Below are 21,766 nucleotides of genomic sequence, written 5' to 3' on the forward strand. Positions count from 1 at the left end.
CTATCCAGGTACAAGAAACTTTTTGGGATGCCCCACTTTGTTCCAGCCAAGGAACATAGTGCTCACGAGTCCTACTGAGGTTCCATGTCAATGAAGATCTCCCCTTTCCCCACAGTTTACTCATCTGTAAAATGAAGAAGTTATTCTAGATCAGGGCTTCTTAAATGTTTTCTATTCTCAACAGCTTTTCTAAGTGACTCCGGGGATATAGGAATATAAAATAGGCATCCAGATCAAATACTGATAATAAATCCTGATTTATATAAAGTCATGAAATCATGATTTATTTCATGACACTCACACTCAGTTACAAGATCCCACTTGGGAATCTCGAGCTACAGTTTAGGAAGTTGGGTTCTAAGTGGCCTCTCAGGTCCCTTCTGGTTTCTAGATCTATATTGGGCAAGTTCCAAAGACTCATTTGCTTGGTGCACAGGCAGGGAATGCCATGTTTTGAAGCTGGCTTCTTCACTGCTGCCATAGACACCTCCTCCTAATGAGGGAAAGGAAAGGGGGAACCCCATTTCTCGGCACATAGATAATAAGATAATCCCATGCGACGCAGTGTCCCCTGTAAAATGAATTTACAGGCCCGAAAACGTAGGTTTATAAATAAAAGGTTTATTGTAGTAATTTGGAAGTAAAGTTAAGTTAGACGTCAGGGCCAGAGGTGGCCACTGGGCGGGCAGGAACCTTTACATGGCCGGAAGGATACCATGTGTTGGCGGGAGGGCTCAGGCTCGTTTCTTTTATACCTAGAAGATGATGGGTGGTACCCCTAAATTCTTGGCGGGCTTTTCAGTTAGCTCAGATCAGGTGAGGGCTGGGGAAGCTGAGCTGATGGTGGGGGCTGGGCCTGGATATTCAAAGGGTGCCTTTGACCGGGATTTGTGAATCATGGTCAGCCATGAGTTGGGCAATTAGAAAGGAATCTTAAAGGGACCCCAACCCCCATCACTTCATGTTTAGTCCTTCCTCGGTCTTTGTGCTTGTACACATTCCCATTAGAATTTTTTTTCATGTGAAAATATTTCTCATTCTTCAAAATTAATTCATTTTTTCTTTTCCAATTTTTATTTTATTTTTTATTACAAAGCATATGCATAGGTAAATTTTTTAGCATTGACAATTGCAAAACCTTCTGTTCCAATTTTTGTTAAATACAATATATGTATACATATTTATACAGTTATCTTCAAGATTAATTCAACTATTACTTCCTCCAGGAAGCTTCCTGAACTTCTTTCTGTTATTGTTATCATCTACATTTTACAGATAGGGAAACTGAGGCTGGGAGAGGTTAAGTGGCTTAAGCTACCTAGAAGTGCCTGTAGCAGGAAATTCCTAAATCAGGAAGACTCCAAGTCCAGCCTTCTCTCTATAGCACTCAGTTTTGACAAAATGATTTCCTGAAGTTACACAGTAGGATGCATGGGAAGTCGTTTTTAAACCAGTGATGGACTCTAGCCCCAACTAGCTCTCTAAACATTAAAAAAAAGTACACAGAAAACACTTTTTAGTTTAAATTGCATCATTAAAATTTTCTCTAACATTTTAAGTCTAAATGATCCACAAAACCCTAAGTTGAGACCAGATTTGTGAAGTATAAATGTTCCTCTTGAAAATTTAACGATCTACTCTGGCTTGTTTGAGCTGGCTCTTGAAGACTTTGACTCCAACCCAGATTCTCTAGCTCCAGAACTGGGGCTCTTTCGACTATACCCCATTGTCCTGTCACTTGTTTTAAAAGTTTCCTACTTGACCAGAGAGGGAGATCAGGAAACCACAGAATTTACTGCCCAGCACAAGGTCACCTGACTGAATAAAGGACATTCCCTTATTATTGTCCATCCTTTAAAGGTCAGATTCAATGTCCAGCTCTCAAGGAAATCTTCTTTGTCTTTCCCCCTCCACCCCCCATTGGCAAGAATCTAGTCTATCTAGGCACTTACCATGATTTAACTTATTCTATTGATCTGTAAATTTGCTGTTTTCCCTAAGCTCTATGAAGGATGGAATTGGGTCTGATAAGATCCCCAATTCCTGGACCAGACCTAGGTGCAGTTGGAGGGGGGAGGGGAGGAGAAGGAGGCTACTTAATGCACTTTGAGATGTATTATTATTCATGTTTTGTCCATGAATCAACAAGCATGGGTTGGACATCTCCATATGGGTGAAAAACCCAGGGTCCATTTGATCCAGCAGCTTTTTATTCAAAGAGTCCTCGAGGCAGGGCCTGGGCTAGTGTTTGAGACCCCTCCCACCAGGATCTCCTCACCTCATGGGGGTGAACACCTGCAGATACCCAACCCATCATCCCAGCTCTTGATCTCTGTCTCCCAGGGTGACAACTAGTTAATTTGATAAACTAATCTGGCTAGAGTGTGGCCATGGATGTTATCTCTTTCCCCCTCCTGGGGAATTTAATTGCATTTTGGCAGGAGAACCTGCCTTTCTAGGGAGAGTGAATCCAGGGCCCATCTGTGACCAAGGTTACAGTAAGGGGCAGCATCCCAGTCTTTTTAAGCATCTGGAGCGTTGCCATGTGAGAGAGAAATGAAACACGGTCTTCTTGACCCCAGAGGGTGGATGAGCTATTTCAGATGGAGGCCAGTTTTGGATTCAAGGAAGGACACATTTTCTAACAGAGCAACCTCGGGCTGTCTCCAGGGGTGTTGGGGTCTCCGTCACTGAGTGCCCAGTAGACAAGGTGGGAATATGTGCCCAAAGCAGGGTTTGGAAACTGGGCCAGTTCCAGCGATTTGGTGATGAAGGGAGCCATCTGCACCCAGAGAGAGGACTGTGGGACTGAGTGTGGATCACAACATAGCGTTCTCATCTTTTTGGTTGTTGTTTGGTTGAATTTTATTTTTGTTTTCATTTTTCTCTTTTTGATCTGATTCTTCTTGCACAGCAAGATGATTGGATAAATGCATATGCCTATATTGGATTTGCATATATTTTTATCATGTTTAACAAATATTGGATTACTTGCCATCTAGGAGAGGGAATAGGGGAAAGGGGGGAATTGGCACACAACGTTTCGCAAGGGTCAGTGATGAAAAATTATCCTTACATATGTTTTGAAATAAAAAAAATTTTTAAAAAGGAAAAGAAAGAAAATTGGCTCCTTTATGGGTTACCAAACTTTGAGACCCTTCCTGGGATAAGAGTGACTTACTTGATTTATCATAAAATAAATACTGATATACTGTGGAACATGGAATTTTCTAGCAAGAAATAAAAACAAAAACAATAAACACAATGAGATACAACCACCATCACCAATAATATATTTATTTAGAAAAATCATAAGAAAAAGCAAAGGCTTTGGAGTCATTCTTGCCTTTGTCACTTATCACCTGTGTGGTCTTGGGCAAATTATTTAAACTTTCTTGACCTTTAAAATGAAGAGACTGGGCTAAGAGTGCCTCAATGGCTGTTTTTTGTTTTTCTCCTAGATATTGCCATGAGTCTATGAACTTCATTCCCCGGATATAATAATATTGAGTTGTGGATGTTGCTGTCAGGAGGGAGCAGAGTCTGAATCCTGCTTCTTGTTCTTAGGAATGAGTCCTAAGTCCCTTTAACACTCTGAGACTCAGTTCTCTCACAGATCAGATGAGATTCCAAGTGCTTGGATTATCACACTAATTAATTAGGTGTAAAATGCTTTGCAAACATGAAAGGGGCATGGAGTAGCTGAATGCTGTCAGATATTATTTACCAAAATGCTTTGCCCAGCTCTGCCTCACTTAAATCAAATTCCCCTGTAAGTTAAGACATCTAGTGATGTCATTCATCCTCTTTGAAAGTGAAGGAAAAACAATAACAATATTGGAATGCAAACAATTCTCAGGGAAGACTGAATTCCTTGTTGGAAAGAACCTCAGTGACCACCATCTATCTAGTCCAGTTCATACATGACAGAAATTCCTTTAACATGTCTGACAAGTGGTTTGCTTGAAAAAAAATGAAAGAGGGGGACATGCAACCTCCATAAACAACCTCTTTTAGGTATATGTAATTTTTAAAAAATGATTTTTTTATTTTTAGTTCCAAATTCTCTCCTTCCTTTCCCCTTCCTCCATTCATTGAAAAGGCAAGAACTATGCTCCTCATTATACCTTGGAAGTCACGCAAACATATTTCCACATTAGCCAATTGTAAAGAGGTGAGGGGAAACAATAACAAAAAACAAAACAAAACATGCTTTAATCTGTACTCAGAGTCCATCAACTTCTCTCTTTAAAAGAGATTAGCATTATCACAAGTTCTATGGAATTGTCAGGTCATTGTATCAACTAATGCAACAACCAGTGTTTATAAAGTGTTTATTATCTTATTTGCTAGTCACTGTGCTAATTGATTAGAGTAGGAAAGTCTTTCACAGTTGATCATTAAACTATATTGCTATTACAATGTAGGGTATTCCCTTGGTTCTGCTCATCTCACTTTGCACTAGTTCACATAAATCTTGCCAAATTTCTCTGTAACCATCTCCATCATTAGATGCCTGGAATAGTTGAGAGAGGTTGGTCAGTTTAGTTTTTCCTCAAATCAGGCCTATATTTTCTTCCTTACAATTTTTTCCCCATTGCTCCTGGTTTTTTGTCTTCTGAAGATAAAGTAAATCTAATCCTTCTTCTACTTGACAGTCCTTCAAATATTTGGAGATAGTGGATTGCCTCCCCCATTCTTCTCTTCTACAGGTTAAATATGTTCTTTTAATGGATTCTCATTTAATATGGACCCAAGATCTTTCACTACCTTGTTTGCCCTCCTTGATGCTCCCCAGTGCACTGATGTTCTTAAGTCATGAGTCCCAGAACTCCAAACAATGCTCCAATGAAGCCTGAGGAAGGCAAAAAAATAGCCAGGATCAGTGGTTAACGAGATGTTCGTTTGTCTAGACCCTCAGGATTACAAGGATTTTCTGGGAGGTAGACAATGCAAGGGGTTTCCCCCCTAATTCAGTAATGAAGAAACTGGGAATTAGCCTGGTTAAAGCCTTGCCCAGCTTGGGTCAGTAATGGCTCAGCTTGGGTGGTGATTCCATGTTGATGGCACAGTTGGGACTGGCGCTGCCTCTATCATTCACCTTTGAGAACATTCCCTTATTGGGGCATTTCATTCCAGTGAGTAGGAAACAGGACCCTGAGAAAAGGGAATTCAAGTAAATCCATCAAACATTTATTAGGTGCTTACCATGTGTGAGTGCTGAGCAAGGTGACAGAATTCATACTTGGGTTAGAGGTGGGAGGTGAGGGGGAATTCCCCAGGGAAGAAGGCCCTCTGGGGCATTGGGTTTTGGGCAATACATCTGGGAAAGGAGGACGAGGCGTTTGTTCATACCTGGAAGAAGGAAAGGGAAGGAGAAAAACTGAACAGACTCATAATTATTCTGAGATTGGTCCTGGCCCTGAAGGTGGGCTGGACTCTCCCCAGATCAAAGGTAACAGGGGCTCAGAAAGCCCTGGCTTTCCCCGGAGAGGAAGGTTGCTGTGTTATTGTTGCATGATACCATCAGCATATTATAGAGAAAGAACAAGGTCCGGAACTGGAAGATTTCCTGCTGAAGCTGGTGGAAACCAGCCTGGGGGTGACTGGATGCTGCAGAGGCTAGGATGGCTGAATCCGGGAACCTCCGGAATAAAAAGAGGTGCCCTCTGAGCCAGGAAAAGCCTGGCACTCGGGGCAGAGTGGCGGCTGCAAGCCAAGGAGAGTTTGCCCTGCTGGGCTATGGGGCAGATTTGGAAGGAGAGGATAAAGGAAGACAAGAGGAAAGACCCCTGCTTATGCAGTGGTACACCAGACATAAGGAAAGAGTTTGTCCCAGAAGGTGAACCCCTGGTGGGTAACCCTTTGGCACAAGCAAGGGAAGGGGATTATGGAAGCAACCGTGACATTTAAGAGGGGGAGACCCAATAGAGAATGGTTATACTTTATGGTGCAGTTAACCCGGACAACTCCAGGAAGAAATCAGGGGTCAATCTGGGAGCAAAGAGGAATGGAGTCTTCCTGATGAAGGTGTACCCCCAGGACAGGGATCACATTCTTGGGGTACAGTTGCATCTGACAGCCTCCCATAGGAGACATAGGTTAGTCCAGTACAGTTGTATTGAGTGATCCCTCCCAAAAGAGAGGGTGGAGGAGGTGGGAGTGTGACCCTTATGATCTATGTCTAAACGGGACTCAAAGAGAACCAAAAAGTGCTGGAAGGGGAACTATAAGAAGTTCTAGTAGCCAGTGGAATAAAAACCCCAAAGTAATGCTAAGATAATTTAATATGAAGGGTCTAATTGAGTCCTTTGTAGGATTTTTTCTCTCCTTCCTTAGTTTCTGAAACGTTATAATTGAATACAGTTATTGCCTCATTGTTGCATCCCATTGCTGGTCACCTTTCCTAATCGAGATTGTTCTAGACAAGTCAGATGGACCAACATATCTGCTCAAGACTTCTGTGGCTGGAGGCAGGGAGTCAACCAGGATTCACTAAAGCTTAGCTGGGAAGACTGACTGGAATTCCAAGAAATTGTACTGCTCGGGGAGATGACAAGGAAATATGGGAGGCTTTGTAGCTTGAACTAGGAGACTGAGAACCTTCCTTTAAGGAGAAAGGGATCAGCAAGATGGCAGGTACCATCCAGTGGGATGCTGTGGATGAAAATATACCTGACGCCCTTCACAGATTCACAGCCTCTGCCACTGGAAGAAGACTCATAGGACATTGAGAAGCATCGTGGACTGTTGGGTGGAAGCTGGACTTGTTCCAATGAACCCTACCAATAACATGAAATAGCTGCTCGAAGATTTGACTGCAATACTTCCCATGGAACCACAGTCCCAGTCAGTTAATCATGTTGAACTTAAGTTTCTAATCAATAAGACTGGAATGGTAAGACCTTCTTGCATTAGCTATGTCACAGGAGAAAAGTGAAATAACCTTGCAAAGGGCTTTCTAGCTCTTAATGTGCTCTATACACGCTGATTATTATCAGTAGTAGAGTATAAACCTCTTGAGATAGGAGCTTGTTTTTCATTTCATCTCTGTATCCCCATCATCTAGCAACAATATGTTTAGTGAATGATTCATTGATTGACTTGATTAGAATTAATTGATTATTGATTAATTTTGATAATGTAGATAATTGATTAATACTTGCTATACATCAAAGGGCATACAGTGGGAATGAGATGTACACAAGTCTCTGTAATGCCCATTGCACTGATCATCAGAGTCCATCAGAATGGGCTCCTTCCTCCGGCCCTCTCTTTTCCTTCAAAATCCAGTTTCAGCAATATCTCTACCCCAGCCTCTCAAGACAGAGGAAGAAGCACAAGAAATTGAGTCCCAGGGCCAGGGATGAATTCAGACCCAGGTCACTGCATCTCCTTGAGCCTCCCTTTCCTTCTGGAAAAATCTCTAAGCCTCTTCTGTCTAAATTCTATTGGCCTTTCTCCATTTTTCACAGGCTTTGGAGAAGGTTTTAGTTGGATTCCTTTTCCTTGCTCTCTCTCAGGCCACCATCTTCCTTTCCCTACTGCTCTCCCTTCTCTTTCCCTGTAAGTTCCTCTCTTTCCATCCTTCTCTCTTCTCCTCCTTAGGTGGTCTCCCTTCTCCCCACCTCCTTTTCTTACTATGTCTTCCCCACAAAGTTTCCTCTCCCCTAGCTGGTTTTCTCCCCCCACCCCTCACACACACTCAGCCTTTTGGTGGTGATGCTCATGGGGTGGAGCAAATGGCCTGGCTTTGGAAGCGGAGGGGAGGGAGGCAGGACAAAGAGTTCCATTGCTCTTCCTTTGTGGGCGGCTCCTCGTCCTTCGGGTCTGCTTCTTATTTAAATGTTTTCTGCCTTGGGGGCGGGGGGGGGGATCAGTTTATCTTAGACTGGTGGAAGAAACAAAAAGGTATTTGAGATTCTGAACCACCCTTGGAAGAGGAGCCCAAAAGGCGGGGCTCTCCAGCTGGTTTCCCCCTGTCAGAAGGTCCCAGGAGAGCTGATCGCCTCTTTCCTTTGTACTTTCTCCTTAAGTGGATGTTGTAAAAGTGGTCCCTACAGAGTGACCACCCAGAGGCCCAAAAGGTTCTTCTGCCCGTTACTCTGAAGTGGAAATTCCGCCTCAGGGGATGCGGAGGCCAGAAAGTCAGACAAGAACCTTGGATTTGAGTAGGAAAATCTGGATAAAAGTTCTATCTCTGCTGCTTCCCATCTGTGTGACCTTGGACACATCATTTAAACTGCTGTCCTTAATCTTTATCTGTTAACATCAGAAGATGACTCATAAGGGTCTCCTAGTGCAAAATCCTAGGAATATTTTTCTACAGTCCAGATCATTCTTCTTCTGGCTTCCGAAAGTCAAACTGTCCATGGCTGAGCATTAGTGGGGCTATGACTTGTGGGTGCTTTTGATCAAAACAACCCAAAAGTTTGGATAAAATGCAGTACTTAGCACAGTGACTAGCATATAGTAGGCACTTCATCAGTCATTTATTAAATGTCTACTATGTGCCAGGCCCTGAGAATACAGAGATAAAACTGAAAGATAAAAATGAAATTTTTATGTATTTTATGGGGGACACTTGAATACATCCCCCCACACCCACAAAGTAATTTTAAAAGTATATAGAAACAGTACATAGAAAGCAAATACAAAGTAATTTTGCACTGAGTGTGAATTCTTTGTGCAGGATATTAGTGTGGAAGGATGTGTTTGTCTGTGCACATACATGTTATCTTTGCAAATATATGTGCAGCTCTGTGTGCATGTCCATTTTGTTCATGGCTCATTTGTACAGATGTGTCCCGTGTCCTTTCCCCATAAAACACTGGCTTTAATATGATAAATCCCTGAAAGCATTTGGATCATAACATCTTAAATTTAGACCCGGAGGGCATCTGAGCAGCCATTTTTCTGCCTTCTTCATTTTACAACGAAAGAAACCAAGTCTCAGAGGTTCTGCGTGGGGTGGCAATTTGCTATGTCAGATCCAGGCTAGGAACCCCATGGACCCCAAGTTCAAATTCATCTCTTTTCCCACTACAATCGATTGCCTCTCCCGTTTCCCCTTAGCTCGTGAGAGAGGGGAGAGAGGGACCATCTACTTTGTGGCTTTAGCCCCTAACATTCCCCTAGGTAAGGTTCCCTTCCCCTTCTTGCCCCAGAGACCTATTTAGCTCTATTTCCCCTTCCTGCCCCCTCCTGAAGTCCGAGGTGTTTAGGGAAGGCAGCCCTAGGCAGGTCTTGGTCTCACCCCCCCCAAGGGAGGTGGAGAAGAGGGGGGAGCTTGGAGGGCAGAGGCTGGACCCAAGGCTGAAGCTAAACCCGCCTTAAGTTACAGTAATCACTTCACTTCTAGTCCCGACTGGCTTTCTCCCTGGGGCTGGGGGCGTGGGTGAGTATGTAGGGATGCGTGCGAGCCAGTGGGACGGGGGATTGCCTCCCAGTTTTGTTTCCAGGAGCTCGGCAACCTCCCTTTGGAAGTCATCACCCCGTGGAGGGGGAACGAGGGGCAGATGAGCCGGGGGCTATCCCTGCGCTGGCTTGGAGAGCACTTTTCCTCTCTCTTGCCCACAGGGCATCCCTCCTCTCAGGACGCTTGCATCCAAAACAAAACAGTTTTGTTGTCTTTTATTTGTCTGCACACTTTTTTTTTTAAAGACTACAGGGGAGGTTTTTGCTTTCTTTCCAAAACCCCTTTTAACTTTTTGCTTTTCACTTTGTGTCTGGGGTCATAAGGAACATCCACTGGAAGATGCCATCCCTGGCATCGGCAAACCAGAGCCTTGGCGAGCCCGAGGATTACTCCTACGGGGACTGGTACTCTGAAGGACCCACCTCCGAAGGAAAGTTACCGCAACCAGAGCCGTAAGTTTGGAAACTCCCTTTCCCGGCTTCCCAGGGGATTTGCGTTCCAATAGCTCCTCTGCTCCGAGTTAAGCAGCAGTTAGCTCAGAGCAAGGAATTCTAGCCCTAACTAGGCAACTGAATTGGCGGGATGATCTTGGACATGCCATGAACTTTCTCTGAGTTTCAAGGTTTTCCCATCTGTGAAATGGGCTTAAAAAAAATTCTCCTCCACCTATCTCAAAAGGGCTGGTGTGGAGAATTATTGAATTGCAAAAGACGGATGAAAAAGTGCTTTGCAAAATATAGCAGGTAATGAGAATTCCCCCAAGCAATGTTTTCTGTTATCCCTAGAGATCCTTTATTCACCCTCCTTAATACAATCCATCAACTCCTGGGCTGGAAAGTTCTGTTGAGATTCATCTCTTCCTCTATTTATGATCGGGTAAATTGCCTCTTCTTTCTGGGTCTCAATCTCATCCTCTTTAAATGGGAGTCACAAGACTCAGGTTAGAATCCTGCCTCATCTCCACCATCTGGGCGACTTGGAGAAAATCCCTTAGTCCTTTTGGGTCTCAGTTTCCTCAGTTGTGAAATGAGGGACTTGGACTCGATGATCTACGACCCCATGATTCCCAGCGCCCCCAATGTTCTTTCTAACTCTGACAACCTATATGTAAAAAGTTTTATTCCGTGCAGAGAAAACTCTATTGAGTAATGTCTGGTTTTCTGCTAGAAAGTGGATAAGAAGAAGGGAGATTCAAGAAACAGCTTTGGAAGCAGAAATAAATGATTCTGGAAATACCGATGATCTTTTTATTTGAGGGGTTGCTTCCTTAGCTGTTATTGGTGTTTATTCTGGGTCCCTGATCTTTTAATATGTAAATGAAACGATAGCTTTGTTAGAAAGCTGGATGGGAGCAGAGCAAGGTAGAAACGGTCTCATTTATCTTGGCTCTGAAACTTTGATGTCCTTATTTAGACCAAGCATGTCAGAAAAGTGAGGGATACAGCAGATAAATCATCTCCACTGGGGCAGGTCTAAGAGTAGGTTCTTGTTCTCTTCCCATTCTTTTTCCCACAGCCAGCCTCCCGCCAAAGTCCGGCCCCATCCCCACTTGGACAATCTGTTTTATGAGGTAGGAAACAGCATAGGTAAGGTGAGGGAATTGCAGAACCAGCTGTACTCACATCTGCTTCACATCAGCTCGAACCTTAGAAACTAGAGATGGAAAAAACAACAACTAGTGAATGGTACTCCCTGGGGCCTCCCGTCCGGGTTATTCAGGCAAGGGAGATTATCCCCGGCTGGTTATGAGAGAGGTTTTATAGTTCCAGGAGGCTCCAGTCACCCTGCTTACGGTGGGGGCAAAGGAAAGGCTGGACGTGGGATGGTGGCCAGCAACTCATAAGCAGGGCTTTGTACCATTCATTCTCCTTCTCTCCTTCTGCACTGGCTAGTTAGGTTTGGGGGGAATAAAGAGAGGAGATGAAGCATTTGACTCAGAGTACGTTTTGGGAAGAAGCTAAAGGAGGAAAGAGAATGAGAGATGGAGAAAATGAATGCAGGAGAAGGTAGAATTTCAGAATAGAAGGTGAGAAAAGGGGGGAAAACATTTTAGGGGCAGGAATCCCATCCCTACAGGGCAGGAATTTCCCAAAATTTACCCTCATGCTATCCTGGATTCTGGGCTAACTTTTGCTATCTGACCATAAATTTCTGTGGAGATATGGCATCACCCTTAATTAGGAACGGAGGAGAGTTCTGTCTCTTTTCTTGGGCTTCCTGGGAAACTGTAAGAGTTTAAGGAGCCATGAAGAGAATCCAGTCTCCTACTGACTCATTGAGAGACTTTGGGTAAACCACATGCTTTTTTAAGCCTTTGTTCCCCAATCTGGTGGGCTGGTGACATGAATATTGTATTAGGGAGTCCCCTTCAGTGCAGGAGGGAGAGATCTGCAATGGCATCCTTCGGTTTAATCTGGATATCAAGGAGCTAACTCTGACCCGGCTCCTCCTGGCTTGTGTGCTACTAATCCATCAATGTCCCAATGCATCCGTGACATCTACCATATGGGAACACATTCCATTGATGTGTCTCCTCATCTCTCCATGATGCTTCCAGAAATCCTTCACAGAAGAGCCCTGTCCCTATCCCCCAAATGCTGGGACTTTTTCTCTATGTCCCAGGATCAAAGGATCCAGAATTGTAGGGGGCATTAGAGAATGTCTAGTCCAACCCCCCCTCATTTTAAAGATGAGAAACCTAGATAACAAAGCCAGAATTTGAACTCAGATCTTCTGACTCCAAAACTGGGTTTCTTTTGCCCTGTATCACATCTGACTCTTGATGGAGTTACTGAAAATTAAGTCAAGGCTATGACTGGAGCGGTTGGGGGTTGCCGGCTGTTGGGTAAGGAGGGATTGATCAGAATGTGACAGAGTGGGAGTTTTTAGGATTCTTAAGCATCCCGCCATGGTATGTACCATCATTAAGTAACAGTCTGAAGATGAGATCGTGACCAGAGTCTGGTCACTTTGCCAACTTTCCAGCATTCAAAATCCCCTGGCTGTTCCTGGGAACAGGCTGGGATCCTGTGGGTTTTACCCCTGCTTGACTTTTCCTTTGGAGAATAAATTCCAGACGAGTCAGACAGGTGGACACTGAGTAAAGTGGATCGATGACTGCCCAGCCCTGATATTGCCATTGACCGCCATTATCATGTTTGACCTTGGCCATGACCTTGTGAGTAGATGTGACCCCATTTTTGCAAATGAAACCAAAGAAGTGAAAAGGAGGCGGTTTTTTGGTTTGTTTTTTTGCCTTTCTCTGAACCCCCTGCAGGTTAGCGAGTGGTTGGCGCATAGGAAGAGACACATAAATATGTACTGACCGCCTGGGTTCCTGGCTCTGCGCTTTCTATAACAAAGTCGGCTTCCAGTTAACGGTAGGATTGGGACTCCATCCTTGGTCTTCTGCCTGTTAAGTCCCATATTTGTTCCCCTACACAAAGTGATGACAGACGATGAAAGGAGATTGAGAGGGGGGAGACTGGAGCTCCACAACCCTCTATGAGGCTTGGAAGCAGCAACAGAGAGCCAAGGGCTCTGGAGCGTATCCCGTTACCAGAAATGTGCGGTGTTGGCCAGATCCTGGGGTTACATTGGACCTAAATAGAGGGGATGTGGCTCAAAACAAATGAATCACTGGCCTGGGACTATGATATTTTGTGGTTGCAAGGAGACATTAAAAAAAAAAAAAAAGGAATTATTATAATGCTGTTGGACCTTTGGGAATTGGCTTCTATCACTACTTTTGCTTCTTCCCCAGCTGTGATTTTGAGGGGGGTAATCTACTGATTTCTTTTTTTGGTGTGGGGGGGTTTCACAAGTGACTGAGAGCAGGGTGGTACATGCAGAGTCTGAGCTCATTACCCTTCCCATGCTCACCATCAACTCTTTGATCTTTGCTGCTCCTCACACAGGACCCTCCGTCCGGCTGTCCTCCAGGCTCAGGCCACTTCTCTCTTCCTCTCTGACTTCTGGCTCACTAGTTTCCTTCAGTCTCAGTATCTCATCTTCCCAAAAAAGCCTTTCTCGATCCACCTTAATCTAAACTTCGGTCTTTCCTCTGAGATGATTTATGCTGCCCCCATTTATCCGGCTGTTATCCTATTTTTGTGTAGTTTGCAGATTGTCTTGTGAACTCCTCGAGGCCAGGGATTTTTAATTTTTATTATTTTTGCCTTTCTTTGTACACCCAGCACTTTAACACATTATCTGGCACAAAACAGGAGCTTAATAAATAAAACTGGCTGGCTGGGTTCAGATCCTGGCTGTAGTTGCCCATAATAAAATGATTTGGGGCACCATCATCAGAAGGCAATGTGATTTTTGTGCCTCAGTTTCTCTAGGTATCTGGTTTAGCATTTTTCTAACACAATTAGGTCATAGTTGATCCTCAGAAAAAGCCATCAAAATAGGAAAAAGTTACTATTCCCTCATCATTCATAGAAATATAGAATCACACAGTCATACGACCATAGACTGGAAGGGACCCTAGAGATTTTCAAATGAAATCCTCTCATTTTACAGATTAGTAAATCATCCAGAAAAGTAAAGTGATCTGCCCAAGATTACACAAATAGTAAGTGGCAGATTTAGAATTAAAACCTGGTCTTCTGACTCTAAGCACCATGTTCTTCCTTGTCTACCTTGCTTGATAACTGTTCTTCATGCATTTCCTTATACTTATTATTTCTTTTAGAAATGGCAATGGCATTTAAAAAACTTTCTTTGTATTTTATTTCTCAATATCAAGCATTTATTTTTCTTTTTTTTATTTAATAGTTTTTATTTACCAGATATATGCATGGGTAATTTTACAACATCAACAATTGCCAAATCTTTTGTTCTAATGTTTCCCCTCCTTCCCTCCCTCCCCCCAGATGGCAGGTTGACTAATACACGCTAAACATGCTAAAGTATAAATTAAATACAATATATGCATACATGTCCAAACAGTTGTTTAAGCATTTATTTTTCTTTTGCTCCCTCTCTCCCTCTCATTTTAAAGACAGATCCTTATAACAAAGACCCATCGTCTAGCAAAACAAATTTCTACCTTGTTCATGACCAAAAATATATAAATGGTTTCATATCCCAAGTTTATCATTCTCTATCCAGAATGAGGAGCAGAATTCATCACCAGTTCTCTGGAATCATTCTTAGTTGCTGTATTGATCAGAATTTTATCAAAGTTGTTTGTCCTTACAATATTTTCATTCAATAAATTGGTTTTTTTGATCCAACATCTGCCTTCTTCTCTCCCCTCCCTTCTTCCTTCCTCTCTCCTTTCTCTTTCTCTTCTTTCCTCCTCTTCCACCTTCTTCTCCTTTACCTCCTCCTCTTCCTCTTTCTTTCTTAGGCCTTTTTTTCTCTCTCTCCTCTCATCCTTTCACTATCTTCCTTTCTTAGAGAGCTAAACTCCTATTGTGAAAATCAAAGAATTTTATGATTTGGGAATCTCAGAGATCATCTAACCCAGGGATTCTTTATTCATGGTCTGCAGACCTCCAAAAGATTCATGACTAGATTTCAGAGTATCTATATGAATGTGGATAGAAAAAAAAATGCACCTTTATTTTCAGTGGCTTTTGAATTCTTTTGTAATTATAGGTATTTTATTTTATGGATTTAAAACAGACGCATAATGATAATTATGGAGCTATAGAGAGAGGAATTGCACATGTTTAACATATTGGATTGCTTGCCATCTGGGGGAGGGGTAGGGAGAAGGGAAGAAGAAAAAAATTGGAACACAAGATTTTGCAAGGGTGAATGTTGGGAACTATCTATGCATGTGTTTTGAAAATAAAAAGCTTTTAAAAATTGAGAAAAGGAAAATTCAGTAACACTGAATGTCTTATGAGCAAATTTGCATTTTCTGAAGCATCTTATCTGCCACAAGGACATTTTTTTTCTTACTGTATAAGAGAATTTAAAAAGTTTAATATGATTATTAATTTTATCAATGGAATATAAGAGGAAAATAAATTCGATGAAAAATAAGTACACAGAAATGGTTTTCCTATAACTTTTTTTCTTCAGGGCTGATGATTTTTATCTCCCTTATGCTCTTATCACATTATGTTTTGCTATAATAAAAAAATGCATATTTATTTTAATAGATTCATTATTCTGAGAAGGGGTTCACAGGTTGTCAAAGAGGAAGACTCTCTGATCTAATCCGATGCTTGGCTTATTTAACAGGGGAGGAAATGGGACCTAGAAAAATGAATGAATCATCCCCATCTCCAGTAGTTGAGAATCAGCCATATTTATACATGAACCCAAGTCCTGATTCTAAATTTCTTTTGAGGTAATTAGGGTTAAGTGACTTGCTTCGGGTCACATAGCTAATAAGTATCTGATCCTGGCTTTGAACTCAGGTCCTCCTATCTCTAGCACAAGTGCTCTAACCACTGTACTACCTAGTGGCCACTGACTCTAAATCTGATTGTCTTTCTAAGCACCGCACTGCCCTTGGAATCTGTCCCTGCCATGTAGGAACTAAAATTCTAATTGGAGGTATGATGTCTGGGAAGACATTCTCCTAACCAGAGCCATAGGAAGGGCCAAGGATTTCCTGTGAGGTCTCTTGCAGTCATAGGATATTAAAATCCTGGAAAATAGTGCCAGGGAGCCCAGACTGCATGCTCAGGGCTCTCTGTCCTAGGCTGCATCCCTCACCAAGCCCTTAGGAAAACCTAGCCCAGCTGCACTCCAGGTGAGATCTGTGATGGTTCGGCGACGGCCAATAGCACAAACTATTTCCTTCCTTCATGATGAACGCAACGCTGTTGAGGACTGGACAATATTCTCTAAATTCATAGAATGAACGTATTGCTCTGCTCTAGGGTCTGCATTTTAGGAAAAGACCTGCTGGATGGGGGCAGGGAGAGGAAGAAGGGGAAGGGGGTTGTTCTAAGGAGGCCCACAGACCATCTGCATAATACATGCTGGGATTTATAAGGCAGGGAGTAATTTCTGTAAATCCAATCCTGCTTCCCTCTGGGGAGACTGACTTGTGGTGAACATTGAGCCTGGTTTTTTTTTTCCCTTAAATGCCTTCTTCCTGCGCAGAGAAACCTGCCTTCTTTTCCTTAACTCCTTTCATTCTAGGCTGGGATGAGGGGGAGGTGGGGAAACTCAGCCAGAGGGTTTTTTAATGGGTTTCATAGCAAAAAGAGCAGAAACAGGATCAAGTACTGGGGGATGTTAGAAAGCGGCTCATCTCAACCCTCATTTTACAGATGAGTGAATGGATGGCTATATGAATGAATGAATGAAGGAGCAAAGGAATGAATGAAAAAAACCGTTTCATTTATTAGCACTTACTTTGTACCATAATCTTCGCTAAGTGCTGGGAATACACATTTTTAATTAATTTTTTAAAAACTGGCCATTTATTTATTTACTCAATTTGATTTTATTTTTTCCAATCCCATGATAGACATTAAAAAAGCAGTCACTACCCTGAAGTAGCTTATACTCTAAAACATAGAAGAAAGTGGTTGCCAGGGAGGGATACTTTTGGTTTGGAAAATTACAGGGAATCTGATTAGAATCAGAGGAAAGAAAGTTAACATCCTTTCCAGGATTAATGGCAGTATTGATTTGATTATAGTTCTAAAGTTCAGCAAGACAGCTGGCAAGAAAGTAGGGGGAGAGCAGAGTGGGGTTTGGCTAGGGCTGATCTGAAATAGTGGGTCCTGGGAGGGATAAAACAGATGGCCCTTGGAGAGGTTCAAATGATTCCCCAAACTCAAGTCTTCTGGATCCAAATCAAGGAGATTATAGATATATGTAAAGATATATGTAAGCATATGCCAACTTTAAAGTGCTGTATGTGTTAATGATTAGCGCTCTTTCTTTTGGATCAGGGTTCTTTCTTTGTACACAGATCCTAAAGTGAATCCAGAGCCCAGGGCCTAACTTGACTTTCCAGACTTCTTACTCACCCTTACCTGGTTCTGTTAGGCCCTGGGCTCTAAAGCTCACCTTTTACCATCCATCTTTGCTTTCCTGATTTTCCACTGGGTCTTAGTGATAGCCAATGGCTTCTTAGTCAGATAAAACATATCCTAAAGAACAGGAACCTACAACAACTAACAGTGCTTGGCACATGATAGGCAGCTAACAAATGCTTGTTGATTGTTTGAGAGCAGAACGGTTTGGTGTCACAGAAGTATTAAGTCCCAAAGTTAAGGTTCGGACAGAGATCCCTGACTCCAAGTCTTACCTCCTGCTCTTTGTGCCATCTATTCCATCCTTTGCTTGAGAGCCTACAGGCGAAGGAAGCTCCTGGAGCAGCTTTGGGCAGCTCAGACTGGGCAACTTCATCCCACTGTGTTGATGGTTGCTCATCCTTCGTTCTTGAAAAGGACCATGACTTCAGGGAGGTGGTACCATGACCATGATTTAAGGGAGGGAGGGCTGGGCTAGGTCCCCTGCCTCATTTTCCCCTCCAGAGCCTTCTGGGTCCAATGGCCAGATGTGGATCATGACAACTGGAGATGGCCCTGGATGAAATGGGAGACTTGAGCTTTTGTAAGCTAAGATCTTCTACAGGTCTCTGTTTGAAGTCATACTCATTCAAGTGATGAAGACTAAATAGGCCTCTTTCACCTATTCCCAAAAATCTAAGTTAAGTGAATGAATGAGTGAAGAATGAATGAATGAATGAATGAATGAATGAATGAATCTGGGAGGGGAAAGTCAGGGTTTCTGGCCAAAGCAGAAATGTTCATAATATATGTTCAGTCTGAGTCAGTCACAACCCAAATAATGACCAACTGGAACTTGGCCTAGGACCTACTGGTGGCCAATTAGAATCAGATTGGTTTTAGTTTAAAGCCTGATCCTTTTTTTTTTTAATAAATTTTTATAATTATAACATTTTCTTTGACAGTACATATGCATAGGTAAATTTTTTTTTACAACATTATCCCTTGTACTCCTTTCTGTTCTGAATTTTTCCCCTCCTTCCCTCCATCCCCTCCCCTAGATGGCAGGCATTCCCATACATATCAAATATCTTATAGTACATCCAAGGTACAACATATATGTGCAGAACCGAATTTTGTGGTTGTTGTTGTTGTTGCAAAGGAAGGATTGTATTCGGAAGGTAAAAATAATCTGGGAAGAAAAACAAAACAAAACAATGTAAAGCCTGATCCTTAAGAAAGAAATCTAGCCAATAAACCCCAAGATACCTTGGGAGGATTCAGATGAGGAAAAGACAAAAAATGTTTTAAGAGCATGGTTAGGTAAGCGTATGGTACCCTATGTGGACAAAGGGAGGAAAGGCAAGGATGGCAAACAATCAATAATCCAAATAATGCTTGGGGGGGGGGGGGAATTCTGTCTATCTCAGCTACCGTAGACACTTCCTAGTGGTAAGATTAGTTCCTAAATCACAAGTTTCTTCTTAACTCCTTCTCAAGGTACTTTGTTGCAAAATTGTCCTAGGAACAGATTCATCTTGACCTTTATTCATTTATTTTTTGTCTAGGTTTATTCGAAGCTGAGACATTATTTTTGCAAACATGTCATGGGGATGATTAAAATAAAACACATTTAACCCAGAGGGGAAAAAGTATGTTTCAGGAGAAGCGACAAGGGCATAGCCGATATTTTTCTGTCCTGCCCCCTCCTTAGGGATATAAAACCTCTTCTTTGAGGAGCTATAAGGCTGTTCTCTGACTTCTGCCAGTCTTTTCATACCAGAGGTACCAAGCATCCCTCCAAGGGCAGGACAGCGAGGCTCAGGGCTGCCTGTGCTACAGGATGGCCATAAATAGAAGGAAGGACAGAGAGGAAGAGGAAAGGAGGATAGAGAGGGGAAAAAACAAGGAAGGAAGGAAGGAAGGAAGGAAGGAAGGAAGGAAGGAAGGAAGGAAGGAAGGAAGGAAGGAAGGAAGGAAGGAAGGAAGGAAGGAAAAGGAAGGAAGGAAGGAGGGAAGGAAGGAGGGAAGGAAGGAGGGAAGGAAGGAGGGAAGGAAGGAGGGAAGGAAGGAAGGAAGGAAGGAAGGAAGGAAGGAAGGAAGGAAGGAAGGAAGGAAGGAAGGAAGGAAGGAAGGAAGGAAGGAAGGAAGGAAGGAAGGAAGGAAGGAAGGAAGGAAGGAAGGAGAAAATGAGCATAATTAAGTGCCTGTTATTTGCCAGGCACTGTGCTAAGTGGTTTACAAGTATTATTTCCTACAACAACCCTAAAGATATGCGCTATATTTATCCCCGTTTTGGGGGAACCTGAGGTAAACAGGCCCAGGGTCCCACAGCCAGTGAATGTCTGGGTCAGATCTGACTCGGCTTCTGGACTTCCGGCCCCACACCGACCACTGCACTACTTGGCTGTCTCTCAGGGCCGGTGCTAATGGACATCAGAGCTGCCACAGCCACCAGGTCCTGGGTATCCATCAATACACATCGATAGCTTTTAAGTCACTCATCTAAGTCACTTCTAGCACTTTGTGTTTTAAACCTGACCAGCACTTGCTGCTCTAAAAGGCTAACGGAGTGGCCCTGGCAGCCACGCTCGGAGTTTCTCTGTCCTGTGTCTCCAGGTCCCCAGGAGCCCCCCTGCCTTTCCCTACCATCCCCCCCCCTTAGCTGCCCGGGGCCCATGTTTTGGAAGGCCCAGTGATGCCCCACGATCCTGTTGTCCCTTGCCCCCTGGTCTGATGAAATAACAATAAAATCCCAAAACCCCTGAGCTGGAAGGGCCCCTAGTACATCTCCAACCAGTAGAACAAACTATTCCCAACAAACCAGACGAGTAATTGTCTCTTTCCACGGGGAGACTTGTGGCCTGGAAAACTCGCTTCCTTCCAGCACAAGCCATTTCCTTCCTGACAAGTTTACAACTTTAGGTCTAGGAGAGACTTTTTCACTCACCTAACTCAGCCCGACCGTCCTACAAATGAGGAAAATGAGCCATTGAGACTGTTACCTGTCCCAAGTCAGACAGCAAGGGGCAGAACCAGGAATCTGAACCCAACTTCCCTGACTAACCGGCGCTCTCCCCAGGACAGCCTGCCACGAAACGGCTCTGATTGTTTGTGTGAGCGGCAGCATGGACAGTGGATAAGAGACTCAATTTGTTCTAATCTTGCCCTTTGGGGGCTAAAAAAAACCAAATCTAATCTCTCTTCACATGTCAGTCCTGGTAAACAGCTATCACATGCCCCCAAGATTTCTCTTCCCCAGAGTTCAGGGGAAACCCTCGCAGTTCTTTCAGTGAGTCCTTTCCACCCTCGGTCACACATCCCACTTTCTCACCACCCCCAGACCAAACAAACAATCTGACTGAGATCTGAGCAGGACGGAGCAGGATGGGACTCTCCTCCTACCGAACCTCAGAGCAGGGAGACAGGGGGGCAGCAGCCTTGGGGCTGGCCAGGCAGTCAGACTCTGGGAAAGTCATTCAGCTTCCTGCCTCAAGAATCCCTCAGTAAGCTCTCCCTCACAGACAGCTGTGGTCAGCCTTCCCACACCAGAAGTCCCCATATTTACATTGACAAAATCACCAGTTTTTCATGTATTTACCTAAGATCATATTTCCCTTTTTTTAGATGTCACATCACAATGTGGAGTCCCACGGAATCTGTTGTTGGGATCATTGTCTAGCTACCTTTCTACCATCTTTCACATGGACAGTTCATTTTTCAAACCCAAATACCTTAGAGAATTTACTATTAAATTTCATCTTATTAGATTAAGTCCATTATTCTAGCCTGTCTACGTCTTTTTGAATTTCAAATCCATAATCCAACATATCTTTCCTAGCTTTGTATTAGTCATATATTTGGTAATTAAATACTGTCTATGCCTTTATCCAACTCTGATAAATATGATGAATAAAATAGGACCAAGCATGGATAATGGGACATTTTCTCAGGGATTTCCCTGCAGGTTGACATGACATTTTAAAGATGTGTGTGTATATATATATGTGTGTGTGTGTGTGTGTGTGTGTGTGTGTGTGTGTGTATATTATGTGTGTATGTATGTATATAGTGTTTATATCTATATGTCTATATAAAGAGACATTTGTTATTCAGAAATTTCAGTTATGTCTGATTCTTCATGACCCCATAGGGAGTTTTCTTGGCAAAATGCTGGATTGGTTTGGCATTTACCTTCTCTAGCTCATTGTACAGATGAGGAAATTGAGCCCTCCAAGAACTCTAAGCCCAGTTCCCTGTGGTACCCTTTATGTCCCCCTCTCAGCCTTATTTCCGAACTCAGCATCCTCATTTCCTTCAACACTCTTCACGTGGCATGATATACCAATATACCATCTGCAGTCTGACCAGGGCACAGAGCAGGGAAGATCTTCCTCTGGAGTCTCTC

At 43.1% G+C, this 21,766-nt stretch overlaps 1 protein-coding gene across 4 annotated transcripts in view; it reads left to right on the forward strand.

The window, feature by feature from the left end:
• The window catches only part of STRA6 (signaling receptor and transporter of retinol STRA6), a 73,438-nt gene that overhangs the window by 14,960 nt on the left and 36,712 nt on the right, over positions 1 to 21,766 (forward strand). For 2 of the 4 annotated variants that reach the window (XM_074297011.1, XM_074297012.1), the window contains exon 2: positions 9,742 to 9,870. In XM_074297011.1, coding sequence (XP_074153112.1) covers positions 9,758 to 9,870 — 113 coding nt within the window. In that variant the 5' untranslated portion in view covers positions 9,742 to 9,757. Of the gene's footprint in view, positions 1 to 6,791; positions 6,899 to 9,332; positions 9,398 to 9,741; positions 9,871 to 21,766 lie in introns of those variants that run through there. The other 2 variants (XM_074297015.1, XM_074297013.1) reach the window with 2 other exon arrangements.

The sequence above is a fragment of the Sminthopsis crassicaudata genome, chromosome 2 (genome assembly GCF_048593235.1).
Source record: "Sminthopsis crassicaudata isolate SCR6 chromosome 2, ASM4859323v1, whole genome shotgun sequence".
Classification (NCBI taxonomy): domain Eukaryota; kingdom Metazoa; phylum Chordata; class Mammalia; order Dasyuromorphia; family Dasyuridae; genus Sminthopsis; species Sminthopsis crassicaudata.